This window comes from Cinclus cinclus, chromosome 20 (genome assembly GCF_963662255.1).
Source record: "Cinclus cinclus chromosome 20, bCinCin1.1, whole genome shotgun sequence".
NCBI classification, from domain to species: domain Eukaryota; kingdom Metazoa; phylum Chordata; class Aves; order Passeriformes; family Cinclidae; genus Cinclus; species Cinclus cinclus.
The window spans coordinates 3,773,970-3,790,058 of NC_085065.1; the positions used below are offsets into that span (position 1 = coordinate 3,773,970).

A 16,089-nucleotide genomic window follows, 5' to 3' on the forward strand; every position below is an offset into this window, starting at 1 on the left:
GAAAATGCTGCAATATCTAAGCTGGATATTAAGAAAATCTTTCTATAGGCAAAGATAGCAAGGACTGCAATCCAATGACTGAGGATGCCATGAGGCCTCATAGACCAGTAGGTGTTTGTGAGTTGATTCTCTCTCAGGATGCCAGGATTACGTGAGATTCTCAAGTCCCCTTGCACTGCTTTGTACTGTAAATAGAAATATTGCCTACCTCTTCTTTTGTCACTCAACTGTGATGTTTTATGAAAATAACAGAACATTTTTGGAAGCTTAAAGCATTCTTTGAATAGAAACAGTTTCAAAACTTGCTCTGAGCTGAATTTTTTACCTACTCTGTTGAATGATCCTTTCAACAGTGTGTTCTGGAAACACTTCAGTACTAGAGCTTGTAACTTCAGTGACAAATGTGTTAAAAGAACACTCTATACTCACTCATTCTGTCTGTCCAATAAAGATACAACCAAATTAAGCTGCCCACATGCTCCACAACACAACAGATTTGTTTGTACAGATGCATTTTTACCACCCCAGTTACTGTTTGAGCTTTTCAAAAAGAAACTAAACCCAAGCCTATTTGGCCTCAATTACCCCACTGATAGCCTACACAAGCAGTGTTGCTTTATCTTCTTTTAAACTCCAGTCAAATCAGCTGAGATCTGCCCTCAAAAGTCAATAGGCCCATGTTGTTCATACTCTGAATCTGTGTCATTTTAGAAATGACAGTTAAATGTAAAAAACCCAAAACTAACTTTCTAAATATGTTCCTCTGTTAAAATAAGGAAAATGTCTGTTTGATAGCTAAAGCCTCCAGAAATTGCAAGACTTAGGTTCACAGTAATACTCCTCAAAAGATTGTTTTTGTCAGAAATAAAAACTAAACATTAATTTGTTAAGAAATGTCTGAGTTTGCAATGCTTTTAGCTATGAGGACTGCTTTGTGAGCTGCCCCCCACCACTGTGAAAAATATTTAATGTAAAGCAATTGAAAGTAGAACGAGGACCAAACCATCTTTGCTTGCTTCTTGATGAGTTTGTTGCAACAGTATTGGGAGATCTCTTTCCATTCTGACCCACATGAAAGCAGAATGGGCAGTGAAACAGTTGACCATATTTTGGAAACTATTTAATTTCCCAAGTTGCCCAAGGACACAGAAATGCCTGCTGGAATTTCAAAAGCCAGCAGGTAAGAACTCTCACAATGGATGTTAGCTGCCTAGGTTACCCTGACAATCCCATTGCTTAGGTTCCACATGCTTGTGGGCCTTTAAATGTCTTTCCAAACCCATTCCAAACAAAAATCACATTCTAAGCAGAAGTTTGTATTTAATTGCTCTCTGTGGTCAACTACATAATATAACTTAGAAAACATTTCTGGTGGGTTTGACTGGTTCTCTGTTTTCCTCAGGGAAGGCAGCAAAGGCTTTGCTCTGCATTTTGCTTCACTTAATGAGACGCTGTCCCTGACTAGGACTTTTGTTTGGTTTAGGGTGAGTAAAGCAATACTCTGCTACACTTTCTCAGATAAAGCAAGGCACGCAGGCAACATAACAGTGCCAGCAGCCTTTGTCGCCAGAAGCAGGAATGATCATATTTAACAGTTCTGTTCATGGAGACATTAAACTCAGGCTGCACGGTGAGAAGCTGTGCAGATAATTTGAAATAGATTCCGAGGGTGAATTACTGCTTGGCTGTCCTCCTCACCTCCTCAGTTCTCTGATTTGTGTGCCAACCAACATTTTAAGATAACTCTGCTCTGTTTGCTCCTTGAATTGTCTGGCTGTTTAACAGGCTCTTCAAATAAACAAGGGATAATCTCAGGATTTTGCTTAACAATGGTTGCTTTGTGCAAATTTTAAAAATTCTGAATAGGTTGTACATGGCCTAGTGCTGCAATGCCTTTTAACTGTGAATACTTTCAAGGGAGTAACTGGTTGCACAACCATAATTTCAGTTAATAAATGATCAATAATACTTTCTAGTATATTTTGAAATGCCTTCCAGTATCTGAAGGGGCCTACCAGGAAGCTGGAGAGGGACCCTGCCAGGAAATGCAGTGACAGGATAAGGAGTAATGGGTACAAGTTGAAAGAGGGAAATTCAGGTTTGATATCAGGAACAAATTTTTTACCATGAGGGTGGGCAGGCCCGGGCACAGGGAGCCCAGAGCAGCTGTGGCTGCCCCTGGATCCCTGGGAGTGCCCAAGGCCAGGTTGGATACTGGGGCTGGAGCAGCCTGGGACAGTCAGTGGAAGGTGTCCCTGCCATGGTAGGGGTGGAATGGGATGAGCTTTGAGGACCCTTCCATTCCAGTCCTTTAACATTCCATGATTCTATGGTAATGGTATTGTTACCATCAGAAATTTTCCCTTTTCAAAGGTTATTAGAAACGTATTAAAAAAGCACTGAATACAGTAGCCCAGACCAAGAAAAGACGAGACTGGAGAGATTAGAGAACACTGGCATTGCCATTATCATTCTGCAGGAATATGTACAATGAACAACTCTAAAACGAAAAATTTGTTTCAGTTTGCACAAATTTCAGTTCAAGCAGGCTGCTGTCATACCTCAGTGTGGGAAATAACTTTGAAAAAGCATTGTAACACTGCTGAAAATTTACAGGATTGAGCTTAGAGAACTGGTGGGGATATTGAGGAATCAGTGTGAGGGAAGATGTGTGCTAATGTCTTAACAAAAAATTCAATGAGTGAAGGTATGGGTGCTAATGTCTTTGAAATAGGTCTTAATGTCTCAATATCAACTTCAGGCAGCAGGTTTGCGACAGGGAGCAGACAGCTTGATTCCTGAAACAGACAAATGGGTCGGCACAAGCCTGAACTTCTGAGCTTTGGGGGGAAATGACATGTTTAAGGGATGGAATATGTTGTAAGCGACTGGGGAAGGCTGTACCTTCTGTACCCTCCTCACGGCCGGGGCCAGGGCCTCCCTCACGGGCTGGGGCCGGGGCAGAGACCGGAACCGGGACCGGGGGTCCCCTCACGGACCGGGGGGTCCCTCACGGACCGGGGATCACCTCACGGACCGGGGATCGCCTCACGGACCGGGGATCGCCTCACGGACCGGGGGATCCCCTCACGGACCGGGGGATCCCCTCACGGACCGGGGATCGCCTCACGGACCGGGGGATCCCCTCACGGACCGGGGGATCCCCTCACGGACCGGGGATCGCCTCACGGACCGGGGATCACCTCACGGACCGGGGGATCCCCTCACGGACCGGGGGATCCCCTCACGGACCGGGGATCGCCTCACGGACCGGGGGATCCCCTCACGGACCGGGGGATCCCCTCACGGACCGGGGATCGCCTCACGGACCGGGGGATCGCCTCACGGACCGGGGGATCCCCTCACGGACCGGGGATCGCCTCACGGACCGGGGATCGCCTCACGGACCGGGGGATCCCCTCACGGACCGGGGATCGCCTCACGGACCGGGGGTTCCCTCACGGACCGGGGGTTCCCTCACGGACCGGGGGTCCTTTCACGGATCGGGGCAGGGGCAGAGCCAGAAGCTGGGGCCAATGCCTGGTCTCGCGGCTCGCCTGCCGCCGCCAGCAGCGCCTCTTCCGGCCGCTCCTGCCTCCGTCTCTGTGGTTGTTCCTCCCGCTCCTCCCTGATGGGCGGCGGCGATGGCGGAGCCGTGGAGAGCCGGCGGGAGCCCCGAGGCCCCCGTGCAGGTGGTACGTGACAGGCGGGGCCGGGCCGGGCTGTCCCGGGCCGGGTGCTCCCGGTGCGGACACGGCAGCTCGGGCGGGACCGGGGCTGGCCCGGGAGGGCTCTCCCGGAGGGCTCGGTGTCGGCGGCTCCTGCAGCGCGGCAGCCTCGGCGCGCTCGGGTACACGGGGTTGGCAGTGAAAGTCGTAAAATCTTCATACAACACTTCCTGCTTTTGCTACTTCTCGTAACTATACATATAGTGTGTCTATGTATATATATAGTGTGTGTGTATACACATATATATATGTATGATGTGTATGTGCATATATTATATATAAAATTTTTTAAATATATATGCGTACTTGTGTATAAATCAAACATATAAATAAAGTTAAATATACAACATCTCTCTCCATCCGTGACTGTATAACTATATAAATAGAGATATAAAAATACAGGAATGTATATCATACTTGTCTAGAATGTGTGGAGTTCAAGGAAAACCAGGTAGTGTCACAATGCTCAAATCCAGGTTTGATTCAGAGCTCTGTTTTAAGAGTCATATTTGGCTCATAGGCCATGCAACTCTTCTCTGTTGAATGCTGCTGCAAATCAGCTTCGGCTAATGAAATGGCAGTTCTGACTCACATCACTCACACTGTCACTCAGTTAATTTGTAATGCCAAAAGCACATTAGTTGTTTGCAGTTTATGTCCCTAATACTCAAAATTTGAGAGAGCTTCATGTTCTCTGTAGTTCACTGGTTTGGTAACAGTCTTCAAACACAGGAAGGGCTGCTGCAAGGAGAACTAGAATAATCATCTCTGCTGGGATTGGGAAGTAGGAATTGGCATAAACTGTAGCAAAAGGACACTGGGAAAACCATTCTAGGTCTCCTTATGTCTGCTTTTAGTGAGTGCCTTAGCAAGGCTGGTGTTTGACCCTGGAGAAAGGGTTTGTCAGCAATGGCAGAGCTGCAGTTGATCTTGTTTTGGGACAAAAAAAAAAAATAGACACAGTTTCTGGAGGTTACTACCAGCTGGCATTTTTCCTATGAGACTGCACCTGTAAATGAAATAGTGCCCTGGTTCATGGTTTTCCCCTCTTTAAATGGTCCAAGGTTGAATTATTCTGATACAGTCCCATGACATTAAAACCCAATTTATGGCTGTCCAATTGCAAATTTTAAGCTAGGGTACAAATCTAGTAATGAACAAGGGAGAAATTAATGTCTAGATTTTTGATTTATCCTCACAGTAAAACTCCACAAAAAGAAAACCACAAAAAGAAAACCAGTGGGCTGAGCAAGAAAAATCTAGTATACAACATCAGCAATACTCCGAGGTATTAATCCTATTGTTAAGTACAGTTATTTGTGGATTTGTTAATTTTTCAGGTTTTACATGGAATTATCATCAGCAGTTCAGCTCTGGGCCTTAGTTTGGCAGTTGTCCAGTTCTGTGTGGTGGTCGTGGTTCTGTGGAAGTAGAATTTGTTCACAGTAATGTGTTTAGAAGCATGTTGATACATCATGAGCAGTTCAGGGCACCTCAGTTCCATCAGGTATTTATGTGTTGTTTTATATGTGCTGCCCTTAAAGTACTTTTTTCTGCTTTCAGTTCAAACTAAACAGGGAGGTCAAACATCATCTTGCTATTTTGCACTGCTGCCCTGACTTAAAACAGGAGTACACCACAGAAAAACAGCTAAGAAGTTCCAGTTTTCAAACCAATGGCAAGCTCGTTGGTGATGGCTTAGTCAAATTTTTACTAAGTGAATCAGAAAACAAATTGAAAAGTAACTGATTTTTCTGGATGTGCAAAACTGCACAAGTTTATATTGTCATTGGGAGAATTGTGGAACTTTTTTTTCCTGAATGAATATGTTAGATTGGTTGGTATTAATGGGTAGGGTCATATTTTAATTGCTCTGTCCACATAAAGAATATTAAAATCTTGAGTAAATTGAATATAGTACTTCAGAATCTCAGATTTTTGCTTTTTTTTTAGTCTCAAAGTACTAGTCTGAGACAGTTCTGGAATAATCTTTTTTGTCTGTATGTTGTAATTATTGGGTAATCAGTTTCCCTTTTTTTTTTTTTGTTTGTTTCTCCCTATTTTGTTTCTCTCTCTAAAACACAAGTCAAAGGCCTACTTTGCTTAAAATTTTAGAGAGCTTTTGTCATACTTCTTTTAAGAACTGTTCCATCATCCTGCCAAAAATCAAGAGGTTCATTCATTTTAGATGTTTACCATTTTATTTGGCTGTGAAATGTTATTAACCATTGTACCCTACACAGGACTGCATCATAGCTGTGTGTACATCCTTCAGTGTCCAAAAACCTGCCTTCTGAAGTGTGCACCTGTGTGTACTTGCACAATGTACTCACAATGTGTTCACATGGCACTCAATCGTGAACAATTCAATTTCTGTATCTCTGTGTTTTGTTTCTTAGGATTCTCTCCTGCTCACAATAGGAACAAATCCTCTCTTTCTTCCAACCATGCATTTGTGTTTACCCCACATAATGAGGAGTTTAGTTGTGTTTCTAGGGACTTCTTGAAATGTCCCATGAGACTCTTTCTGAGTTCCTTAGGCCCTTAAGTTCGCCATGTGTAAGTAGTTTTAACAGATTCCCTATCTATATGTAATTTTAACAGACTTGGACTGTCCCTTTGCAAACACAGCCAGTGTATCACTGGGCTGATTTCTCAGGCCTTTGCATGCTGTGAAGGAAATGTGTTCTGTTTTGAGACACTGAAAGAATTTTGGGAATTGTTGGCTTTTTAGGGGTTAAAACAGTGGTAGCTGAACAGATAAAGCCCTCCTCTCTTGTTTCTAACCAATTTAAAGATTTTTCAGATATGTTTTCCTGCTGTGTGTGCCCCTCTGAACCAAGGGGCTGTAGGAGGAAAGCTGCAGCTGGAATGGCAGAGTATGGAACTACATTGCAGATCAACTTCCATTGTGCTTTAGAGCAGTTGTAGGTGGAATAATTTTAAAAAACTTGTCTGCAGGCTGAGGGCCCAGCTGCATATAGGAGCATCTCCAATTAGGCTTGAAGAGAAATTGATGAGTAAGATGTATTAATGGAAGACAAAAGTGAGAAGTGTCTTAAGAAAAGCAGAAACACTACAAACAGGTTAGGGTGGTGTTACAGATGTTTCATTTGTGGGTTTGCTTCAGTCTCTCATTTCCTCAGACTTCTACCAAAAACCATCTTGTGGAACTTAATTTAAAAAGAAGCTTGGTAGAGAAGAAAGCAAATCATATATATGTAATGAAAATAAAGGTTCTTTGCCTACTTTTATATTTTTAAGATGCAATTTTTTGGTGAAAGTTACTTTCAGAAGGATCTACTACTTCTCCTTTTTAATAAATACACTGTAAGTAAACAAAAACAGGCTTCCTGACATGTATGTGGATCTTTGTTTGTTTTTTTTTTTGTAGTCTATCATTGTGCCTGTTCACAACAGTGAATGCTGGTTGGATGAATGCCTAAAGTCAGTTTGGGAACAAGATTTTAAAGGAACCATGGAACTGTCAATTTTTAATGATGCCAGTAAGGTGCGTTTCAAACCTGTGAAATACTGTCCAAGTAAATACTGTCTGTGACAAGAATTTTTGGTTCACTTCAACACACAAATTGAAATAGCTGTGTCTATGTAACTATTTTTTTCTAGGATGGTTCAGCTGAAATAATTGAAAAATGGAAGATCAAACTGGAAGAAGTTGGAGTTTCAGTAATCATTGGGACCAATGATTCCTCTCAGCCTCGAGGTGGTATGTAGCTTGATAGTGATTTTGTGACAGTTTGGTTCTTACTGAAGGCACCTCCTGGTTTTTAGTTTAAAAAGTGTCTTCCCACATTGTTTTCTAAAGCTCTGTTTGAAAACTTTTTCCAATTTGAATTTGGCCCTGTTGCTTTGGGCTCTGTAGAATTTGTTTATATGTTCAAGGAAAGAAGAACTTGGCTTAGCACTTGTGTGCTCTACTCTTCAAAAGCAAAAGAATTTTGTTTAATTGTAGTATACACAATGTTATTAATGCTTACAGTTTTACTCTGGCTTTCTGATATCTGATTTATCTTCAGAAGATAGGTTTTGAGAAAAAAAAATAAATTAAAAAAATTCTTGCATAAAGATTTGAGAAGTAAATGCATATCTTTCAGTCCAGTAAAGTATTCACTGAAATAGAAAATAAATACATTTTTGATATTGCTTCAATGATCAAATCAAAACAGAGGTTTCAGAAGTTTTGATGTGAGCTAAAAACTCTCACTGAAGTCCCAAGCATTCTCTCAAAGGGCTAAACCAGTATGTTTAGTGAGCTGTCAGACAGGTGTATGAAGTGTCCCTGTTCATTTACATGCTAATATGAATCACACCCACTGCAGGAGGTTGCAGACAAATCTCTCTAAACAGATTTTCTCTTGCTTCTTTTGGTTTGTTTATGTCTAGGGGGTTTTAGCCCAAACTCTTCCTAAAATGTAAAATAGAAATAAAAGTCAGTTGTTTTTTGGAGAAGCTGTTGTTGAGTGACAGTAAAGTTGGAAGATCATGTCTGTGTTCTGAGGAAGAACAGCAGGACGAAGGAAGAGCATTGTGCTCACATTTTGTACTGGAGCAGTGTAACCAATATTTCTGTCATTCTGCACTTTGTCTTAATGAGTAGACAGATAGGAATTGTTAAAACCTTTGTTCCAAGTTTGTGTCTTTGAAGTTATCTCTTAAAAGTCACACTTTGGAAACACTATAACACAAAATGTGGACAGTTTCTGTTTTTTCACTACACATCCTGTCTGAAGTGTAAAGAACTCAGGCTTACTACAATCTCCTCAAAATTATTTTATGCAAAAGTCCAGTTCTGTTTCAGAAAGTTTGATTTTCATCCTCTGTTGAAACATGCAAATAAATTGGGAGTTTGTGCCCTGAATTCATCTGCAACCTGGTAGAGGCCCCCTGGCTTTATTTACTGTCATTTCTCCTGACTGTAGGCTTTACATCTGTTTTTAAATAGTTGTCAGACATAGCAATCCTGAAGTAACACAGCATAACCCTTACTATAAATATTTTTAGTATTTTAATACCTCTAGCATGAACTGGTGGTGTTTTGACAGTGCAGCTTGTAATATTAGAACTATTGGGCTGGTAATGATGAAAGGCAGACAAAATTTTTAGAGGGAATTTTTTTGTTTTGGGCAACTGATACAGCTGGAGTTGAGCAATGTCAAGAATTACTCACAATCCTGTAACTTTGTCTTCTTTTTCTCACCTCCCTACTATAGGGTGATCAGTCTCCTTTCAAAACTGACTTCTTTTAGTAGTTGATGATCAAGAAACTAAGTAGGTTACAATTTCTTAAGGCAGAGAATAATCCCAGAGGTTGTTGATTCTGATACTTAAGATAGTTAGTAATGTTTTTGCTAATACCATCGTGTTGTGTAACATATTTTCCATTTTTATAAACATTTTCTATGTCTAAAGTCTTGTTCCTACTAGAGTGTTGTATCAATTGTGTATAAACTAGGTTTTAGTTAGGCAGAACACACAAGCAGGATGTTTTTGGTTTTTTTTTTTTTGTTTTTTAGCATTCTGATGTCTGTTCACCCCTGCACTTTAGGAAACAGAACCTAAAACTGAGTTCCAGTTGTGAATTCCATCGTGCCATTAGGGTTATGTCAGATTATTTTTTGGTTTAACGTGAATTTGTCATTGTTGGGGTAGCTGGAGACTGAACAGTTCTTTAATAAATTGGGGGTGGGAGGGGCAGCTGTGCACTATTTAAATAATAGTATGAAATGCATAGTGCTGCTAAAAAACAAACCCAGGCTTATCCATGTGGAAGACATTCTCAGGTCACCATTAAAACAAGGACATCTTTACTTCATGGTTGTTAAATTTTAGAAGCAGGTTACTTGAAATCCATAGTATTTGTTTGCTTTTGGTGATTTACTTTCATTTTGTTAAGGACTAGGTACAACTAGAAGGAGTCTTGCCTTTAAAAGAAGATGCTTTGGTACAGAAACAATGTACTAGTCAGGCTTCACATCTTCAACTATTTACACAAGATTAGGATTTATTTCTGATTCTTTTCCAACATGTAAAAGAAAAGGGGAGAACCTAGGCAAAAAGAAAGGGTCACTTGCCTAAAAAAAGGAAACCTTTTTCTTTCCAAGAGTGAGGAATGTTAATATCTCACTGAGGCTTAAGTTTTTACAGCTGTAACCATGGTAACAGGCGCTTTTCACCAAGTAAGCAGGCCTTACAAAACTCAGAGACCTGGCACAAACATTTCACTTTGCTCCGTGGAGTAATATTAAAGAAATTTTTATACTGATGCCAAACACAGAATTTGTTGTGGTGAACGAATTTTTAATACCTGGTTTCTTCTATGAGGAGTTATATTTATCTTCTTAATAATTTAAAAAATATGTGTATTTTCTTCTCTCTCCTCTAAAAGATACCTGGTGTATGAAAAGCTTCAGGATGTTTCGGTCTTAAACATAGCAAGAAGTATTTTCCAACTTTTTCTCGTAACAAATACTAGATGTTTAGTGATTTTATTTAAAGTGGTTTATTTGAAAATGAGATCTGAAATACTTCAAAAAGTTCATGGAGTAATATAATTGCCATCTTGTAGTTGCCTTGAAGACTCCTTCATTCTCTTCTTACATTTTTGATTTCTCGTAATTAATTTTTATCCACTGAAGGCAGTTGAAATATTTGGCTATGTTAATGACAGCACTGAAATGTAAGTCCAGGCTGCTTTACAGCTGCTATGGCTTCTGTTAGCACTGATGTGTTTGATGTTGGGCAAATTTAATTCTCTCCTCATTTTTGTGCTGTTCTTCTATCTCTTGCTTTCCCTAGGGACCTCCACAGAACTGGGGGTTTGCTGCTTTGGCATTTCCAGACCTGCTGACTTGCATCAGTTGTTTCCCACTAAAACTGCTCATGCCAGGATCCAGCTCTGCTGCTGTGGCAGCTCCTGTCTTTGCCAGCTGCTTTTTTACTGCCAGTAGGAAAGAGAATGAGAGTTACTGTATAGATGAGATTAGATATTCATAGGTCTGTAAAAGGTAGTGTGTAAACATCCTGTAAAATAATAAATCCAAAAAACCCATAATGAAGACAAGTTAAGGTGAGGATTAAATTACATGAGAAAAAATAACACAGCTATAAGGAAGAGCCTTTATTAGTCATGTTCTGCTGGTAGTTGACATAATGTTCCTTGGAGGCAGTAAGAAATGCAGTCGTAAGTCTTTTTCTGTACTTGGACAGCTCAGCAAAATAGCCAAGGAGCACGTGCACCACAACTAAGGGAACCTTTGAGCCCAGTTAAATCTGTTTCCTGAGCAAACTTAAAATTGTAACACATAAAAAGATAAGAGAATTACAGAACTCTGCTTTTTTTTCAAATGCAAAATCAGAAACTTTATGGATGATATTATTTAAAATTATTGTGCTCCACTTCATGGTGAGATTTTTTGGCTTTACATTTCCAGTTTTCTCCCTAAAGAGTGAAAACCTTACAGTATACCATGTCTTCACAATGTTTATTTTGCAGGTCAGGGTGATCTTGCTGGATTCCCTGACTCAGTTCCATAAATACTCCAAACAAAGCTTAAGTGTTACATATGTGACCAAGTGGAATCCATACAGGATTTTTCAGACTAACACTGGACATGGTGTGGGCTTTTCTCAGAAAGCTGCCCAGGGCAAGAACTCAGAGATCACAATGTTCTTAGGTACACCTTGTCTACCTGCAAAAATGATCCCAGGTAAACATTCTCTCCTTGTGGGTGTATTTCAGTGGTTGCTGCAGTCCCATCCTTACCTTCAGCTGTGGATTTCTGCTCCTTTCTATTTTTCTGGTTCTGCCAATTGTTTGATCCTCCAGAACAGTCATCTGCTTCAGAAATTAAGCTGACAAAAAAAATATTCTTCTTTGGTTCAGCTTCCTGAAATGAATGGGTTGGTAAAAAGATTCACCAAGTGTCAGGAGATCAGAAACTAAGAGACCCTAGGTGCCATTGTTGGCAGTTGTCTGAAGTGACATTTCAGTGTGGTCTTCATTGATGGTACAACATGTTATGGTATAAATAAGCCACCTTTGTGCTCTGTGTATGTGTCTAATAAATAAACCTGCTTTGGCTCCCCTCTGCATTTCACGTGCCTTTACATAAATGGCACATGAAGTTTTTGTATTTGCAAACCTTATACTTAACAAGCACCAAGGAACAGAGTTTTTGAGTACTTCAGAGAACCCTGGTGGAAAGAACAGCAATTTCTGGTCCTTCTTTGCCTCTTTTATGATTTGCTGGTAGTTTTTTGGACTTAAAACATGAATGCATGTACAGCCAAGGGTTTGGTCCCTTCCAGCGCAAAGCATTCTATGATTCTACAAGCTGAGGTTCTGGATATAAAACCTGCCCTCTTCAAGATACACATTACACGTTATGTCTTGGGGAGGGCTGGCAAAAGTAGTCTTATTCTACTTGATTGTAGAATTCTGGTCCTCACTCAGAGAAGGTGACTGACATAGGCATCCTATTTGAATATTCACAAATCACCATGCTTTAAATACAGAAAAATTTGGTACTTTATGTGATACTGATTTTTGTGTTTTCTTGCATTTGTTCCTCACTTTATTAAGATTTTAAAAGATGCAACAGTAAAATCTCCTCCATATTTTTATCTTTGCTTTCTCAACAGTTGGATTTGCTAAAAATCAAGCAGTAATTCAGAGCTCAGGAACCTATCTCTGCTTTCTGGATTCAGTAAGTTAATGCTTTTTGTCTAACTTGGTTTTGTCAATATAATCCTTTCCTTTTTAATGGAGTTGTTGATTTGATGAAAGACAAGCTGCTTCAAGGTTTTTGGTTGTTAAATGTGCTGGTTACTATTTATGACTGTGAAGTTGTATTCCAACCTGTGGAAAGTCTTACATCATTATTTGATTATATCAGATTTCACAAGCTGTTGTGAGCAGGGCTGGGCTAGGTTGGTATTCAGGTGTTTTGAGGATTTTTCTTTCCCACATTCTTCAGAAAATTGTATTGATGGAGAAACTAAGAGCTAATCTACTGGCTTTTTGATGTAAAATAGGAGCGGTCTCACCTTCCAACTTGAGGGGTTTTTTTCCTGTCCTTTGTTGGATATCTTCTGTGAAGCCATTCAGCTCACTAACCCCCAGATAAGAATCTCACTTCATGCAGCTGAATATGCAGGAATGGTTTTCACAAAGGTGCCCAGCTGAGCAGAGGAGTGGGGCCATGTGCTGGGAGCAGGCAAGAAGAGCAGGACCTTCAAGGCTCACTGAACTCCTGTAATTTCACCTGAAGACTGATTTTTTTTTCCCTCTGAATTGCAACTAAACTGTGGGTTAGAGTAGTACAGGATGAGCTGGCTACTGACAGAGTAGGTTTTCAGATACAATTCAACTGAATATTATGGTTGTCTGTGCTTGTTAAAAAGTGTTATGAGAGCAGGTATGTGAAGTCTACAGCCATTTCAGGTTTTAGTTAGGGAAATCCTTCCGTTTGAAAACTCCACATATGTTATCAACTAGATGGAAGAAATTTATTTTTGTTCATATGTTAAAATTTTGTGATTTTTGTGATAGTGAGGCTGTTTACATATATAAGATGGGAGAAAAAAGGGAACTTACATGTGCTTTCCAAAGTTTGGGTATTCCAGGCTTGGACAGATACCACATTGCATAGGGCATTTTAGGGAGTCTGTAGGATGAGGAATGTGTGTATTTGAGCTGGCTGAAGTTACCTGAGTCCACAAGTACATGGATGAGAAATTAATCTACTCCTGTCCCGTGGAGCTTCATATCTTCTGTCTCAAATATGTATAGCATGAAGAACTGAATTAAATTATAGGTTAGTCTTTCTTTTCAATCCAGACAGATCTAGCTGCTTGAAAATCAATAGCAGTAAACCAGAAAATCAAATTCTCTAAATGACGTTAATTCATATTTTCATAGTGATTTTTCAGAATTCTCCATTTTTTGTTTACCATATACTGTAATCTTTCTGCTGCTGTGTTGTTTCTGTTGACTGGCTATTGCAGGAAAACAAAACATCAGGGAAGCAAATTAAAATTCTTAAGGAATATAACTGGTAATGATGCTGTATTTCTGCAATATTATAATTAGCAGAATTTTATATTTAATATTATCAATAATTACTTGAAGTCAGTTGAGGATTTTATGGTTTACAGTGTGGATAAGTTTAGAAGAAGTTACCAAGATTTTCTGTTCTATGCATTTCTATTGCTTCTTTAAAACAGATGCATTCTGGACTACCAGAAGCCTAATCTTACTACAAAAGAAATATTAAATGCCTGGCATTACTTAAATGTATCTTCTACTGTCTCTCCTTGTGACTACCATTTTTTGCTGAAAACAGATCAGAGCAAATAAAATGGATGTGGAAACTGCTGCAAGTCCAAAAATTGCTCAGTGTTCTGGCTGCAGTTAGTAAATGTTGTGTGATAATAGCTAGGACACAGATGTTGCCAGCTGTTTAACAGCTCTACTTCCACACACCACCTACCTTCCTCATTTCAGTCACCAGCCCAGTATCCAGCTCTCTAGGAAGGAATGTTGATATCAGCTTTTTGGAATGTGCTGCAGTAATGCCAAGGAATTGACCTTCAGAAGTGCAGCCACAATTTCAGGTTTGCTACAGGTGGATGTGGAGAGCAATGGGGCTGGGGCTGTAATTTGTGCACATTGCAAAGAGGTGGGAAATACATCCATGGCTTTTTGTGCATTCCTTTGTTTTGTCTGTGAAGTGAGATGGGTGGATGAGCATATTTGGGAGCATCTTTGGAAGTGCTGCCTTCAGCAATATTGTTTTTGCTTGCCATTCCAGCTGGAGTCAAGCTGCTTGTGTTATGTCTCTCAACACAGATTTCTGAGGACAACAAACTGGGAAGAAATTAGGAAAAAAAAAAGGTTACAGATCTCAGAACTGTCAGAATTTGATCAGCCTTTTCTAGTATGAAGTGGCAGCTGTTTAACTAATAGCTATTGTGGAGTTTTTTTACTGTGGCTGTTGTTACAGATTTCACCTCCAAGCTACTGAGGCATTTTTTCCCCTGTGGGAAAACAAGTAGAAAAATTGAAGCTACTTAACAATTTTTTCATATATAACATTTATAGTATGGGAAAATGAGACCTAATTTTGCAAATATATTTCACTGTTTGATTTTCTCCTTCAGTTTGTCTACAGTTGTGACTTTATCTGCCAGTTTCATTGTACTGTAGCTGTACTTTGTCATTCTCTGGGGTGGTGCTATTTTTGCTAGAAGCATTTACCCACTTGTAGCATAGCAGAGCTCTTACACTAAAAATTCTGCTTTGAACTGCTGTTTTCATTGATATGCACATAAACATGCCTCTACTTGTCTGAAACCCTATTTCTTTAAAAAGGATCATGCTTTTGTTTCATCCTAATACTCTCTGTAATTTCCAATTATTTCAGGTTTATTCAGTGTGTTGTTGGAGGGTTCCTGACTGTTAAAGAAGAAACATAAAAATGTGTCCTTTTTTGACCTGCAGTGTTTCAAACCCAGTCATAATCACTTGAGAATTTAACGTGCTTGTTTTAATCTTTTGAAAAGCTCTGTTGGCAATGTATCACAGTTTCAGAGATTCTCAGGCAATTCAAAGATATGACTTGAAACCATGTTGCCCCAGTGTCACTGCTTGCTGATAGTCAAAAATGTCACAGGGACATAGATAAGTTTTATTCCCCAAAAAATGAGGGTGAGTCACATCAGATTTGTCATTCCTGTGATGGAATTAGCAGCTGCTGACCGGTGCCTTTTGGTTTGGGAGATTTGTTTGTATGATTTAATTTGGGAATGCTAATTCTTAATTTCTGTGTGCATAATTGCTTAATTTCAAATTGCATGTGCTCGTTGAGGTTCAAGTTCAAGCCCACCTCGTTGAGGGGATATTGCTAAAGGCCTTGGAGGAAGGTGGCTGGACCTTCTCTATGTGTCAGGCACATTCAGTTGTAAACAGCTTTGTTTTTCCAGCCTTTGTAACTTCCTGGGTCTGGAAGCATGGATTTCCTTTTAGTTGCCATTTTACGTTAGAGGCACTAATAAACTTCTGAAATATTTCTCCTTTCTTTCAAATTAGTCTGTATTTCTTAGGAAATGAAGACGTGATCAGAGTTCATGTATTTCCTTTCTGTTGTTATTTAACATACTGTTCCTTGAGAACTTATCTTCTGATTTAAAAACTGAAATAAGCTGTTACCCAAATAGTAGGTTTGCAGATATAGTGGTGACCTCCATTACCAGAAGAGTTATCCATGTTTCCTAATCACTAATGAGCCCCAAAAAGTCAAAATGCAAGTGCTTGAAGGCATCATTCCTATCATTTTGTAAA

General features: G+C 39.9%; 1 protein-coding gene across 2 annotated transcripts in view; it reads left to right on the forward strand.

Annotated features, from left to right (window-relative positions):
* Positions 1-3,644: 3,644 nt before the first annotated feature.
* The window catches only part of B3GNTL1 (UDP-GlcNAc:betaGal beta-1,3-N-acetylglucosaminyltransferase like 1), a 100,981-nt gene continuing 88,536 nt past the window's right edge, over positions 3,645-16,089 (forward strand). Inside the window, exons 1-4 of one of the 2 annotated variants that reach the window (XM_062506295.1) lie at positions 3,645-3,695; positions 7,123-7,239; positions 7,356-7,455; positions 12,390-12,454. In XM_062506295.1, the coding sequence (XP_062362279.1) occupies positions 3,645-3,695; positions 7,123-7,239; positions 7,356-7,455; positions 12,390-12,454 (333 nt within the window). Of the gene's footprint in view, positions 3,696-7,122; positions 7,240-7,355; positions 7,456-12,389; positions 12,455-16,089 lie in introns of those variants that run through there. The other variant, XM_062506296.1, reaches the window with a different exon arrangement.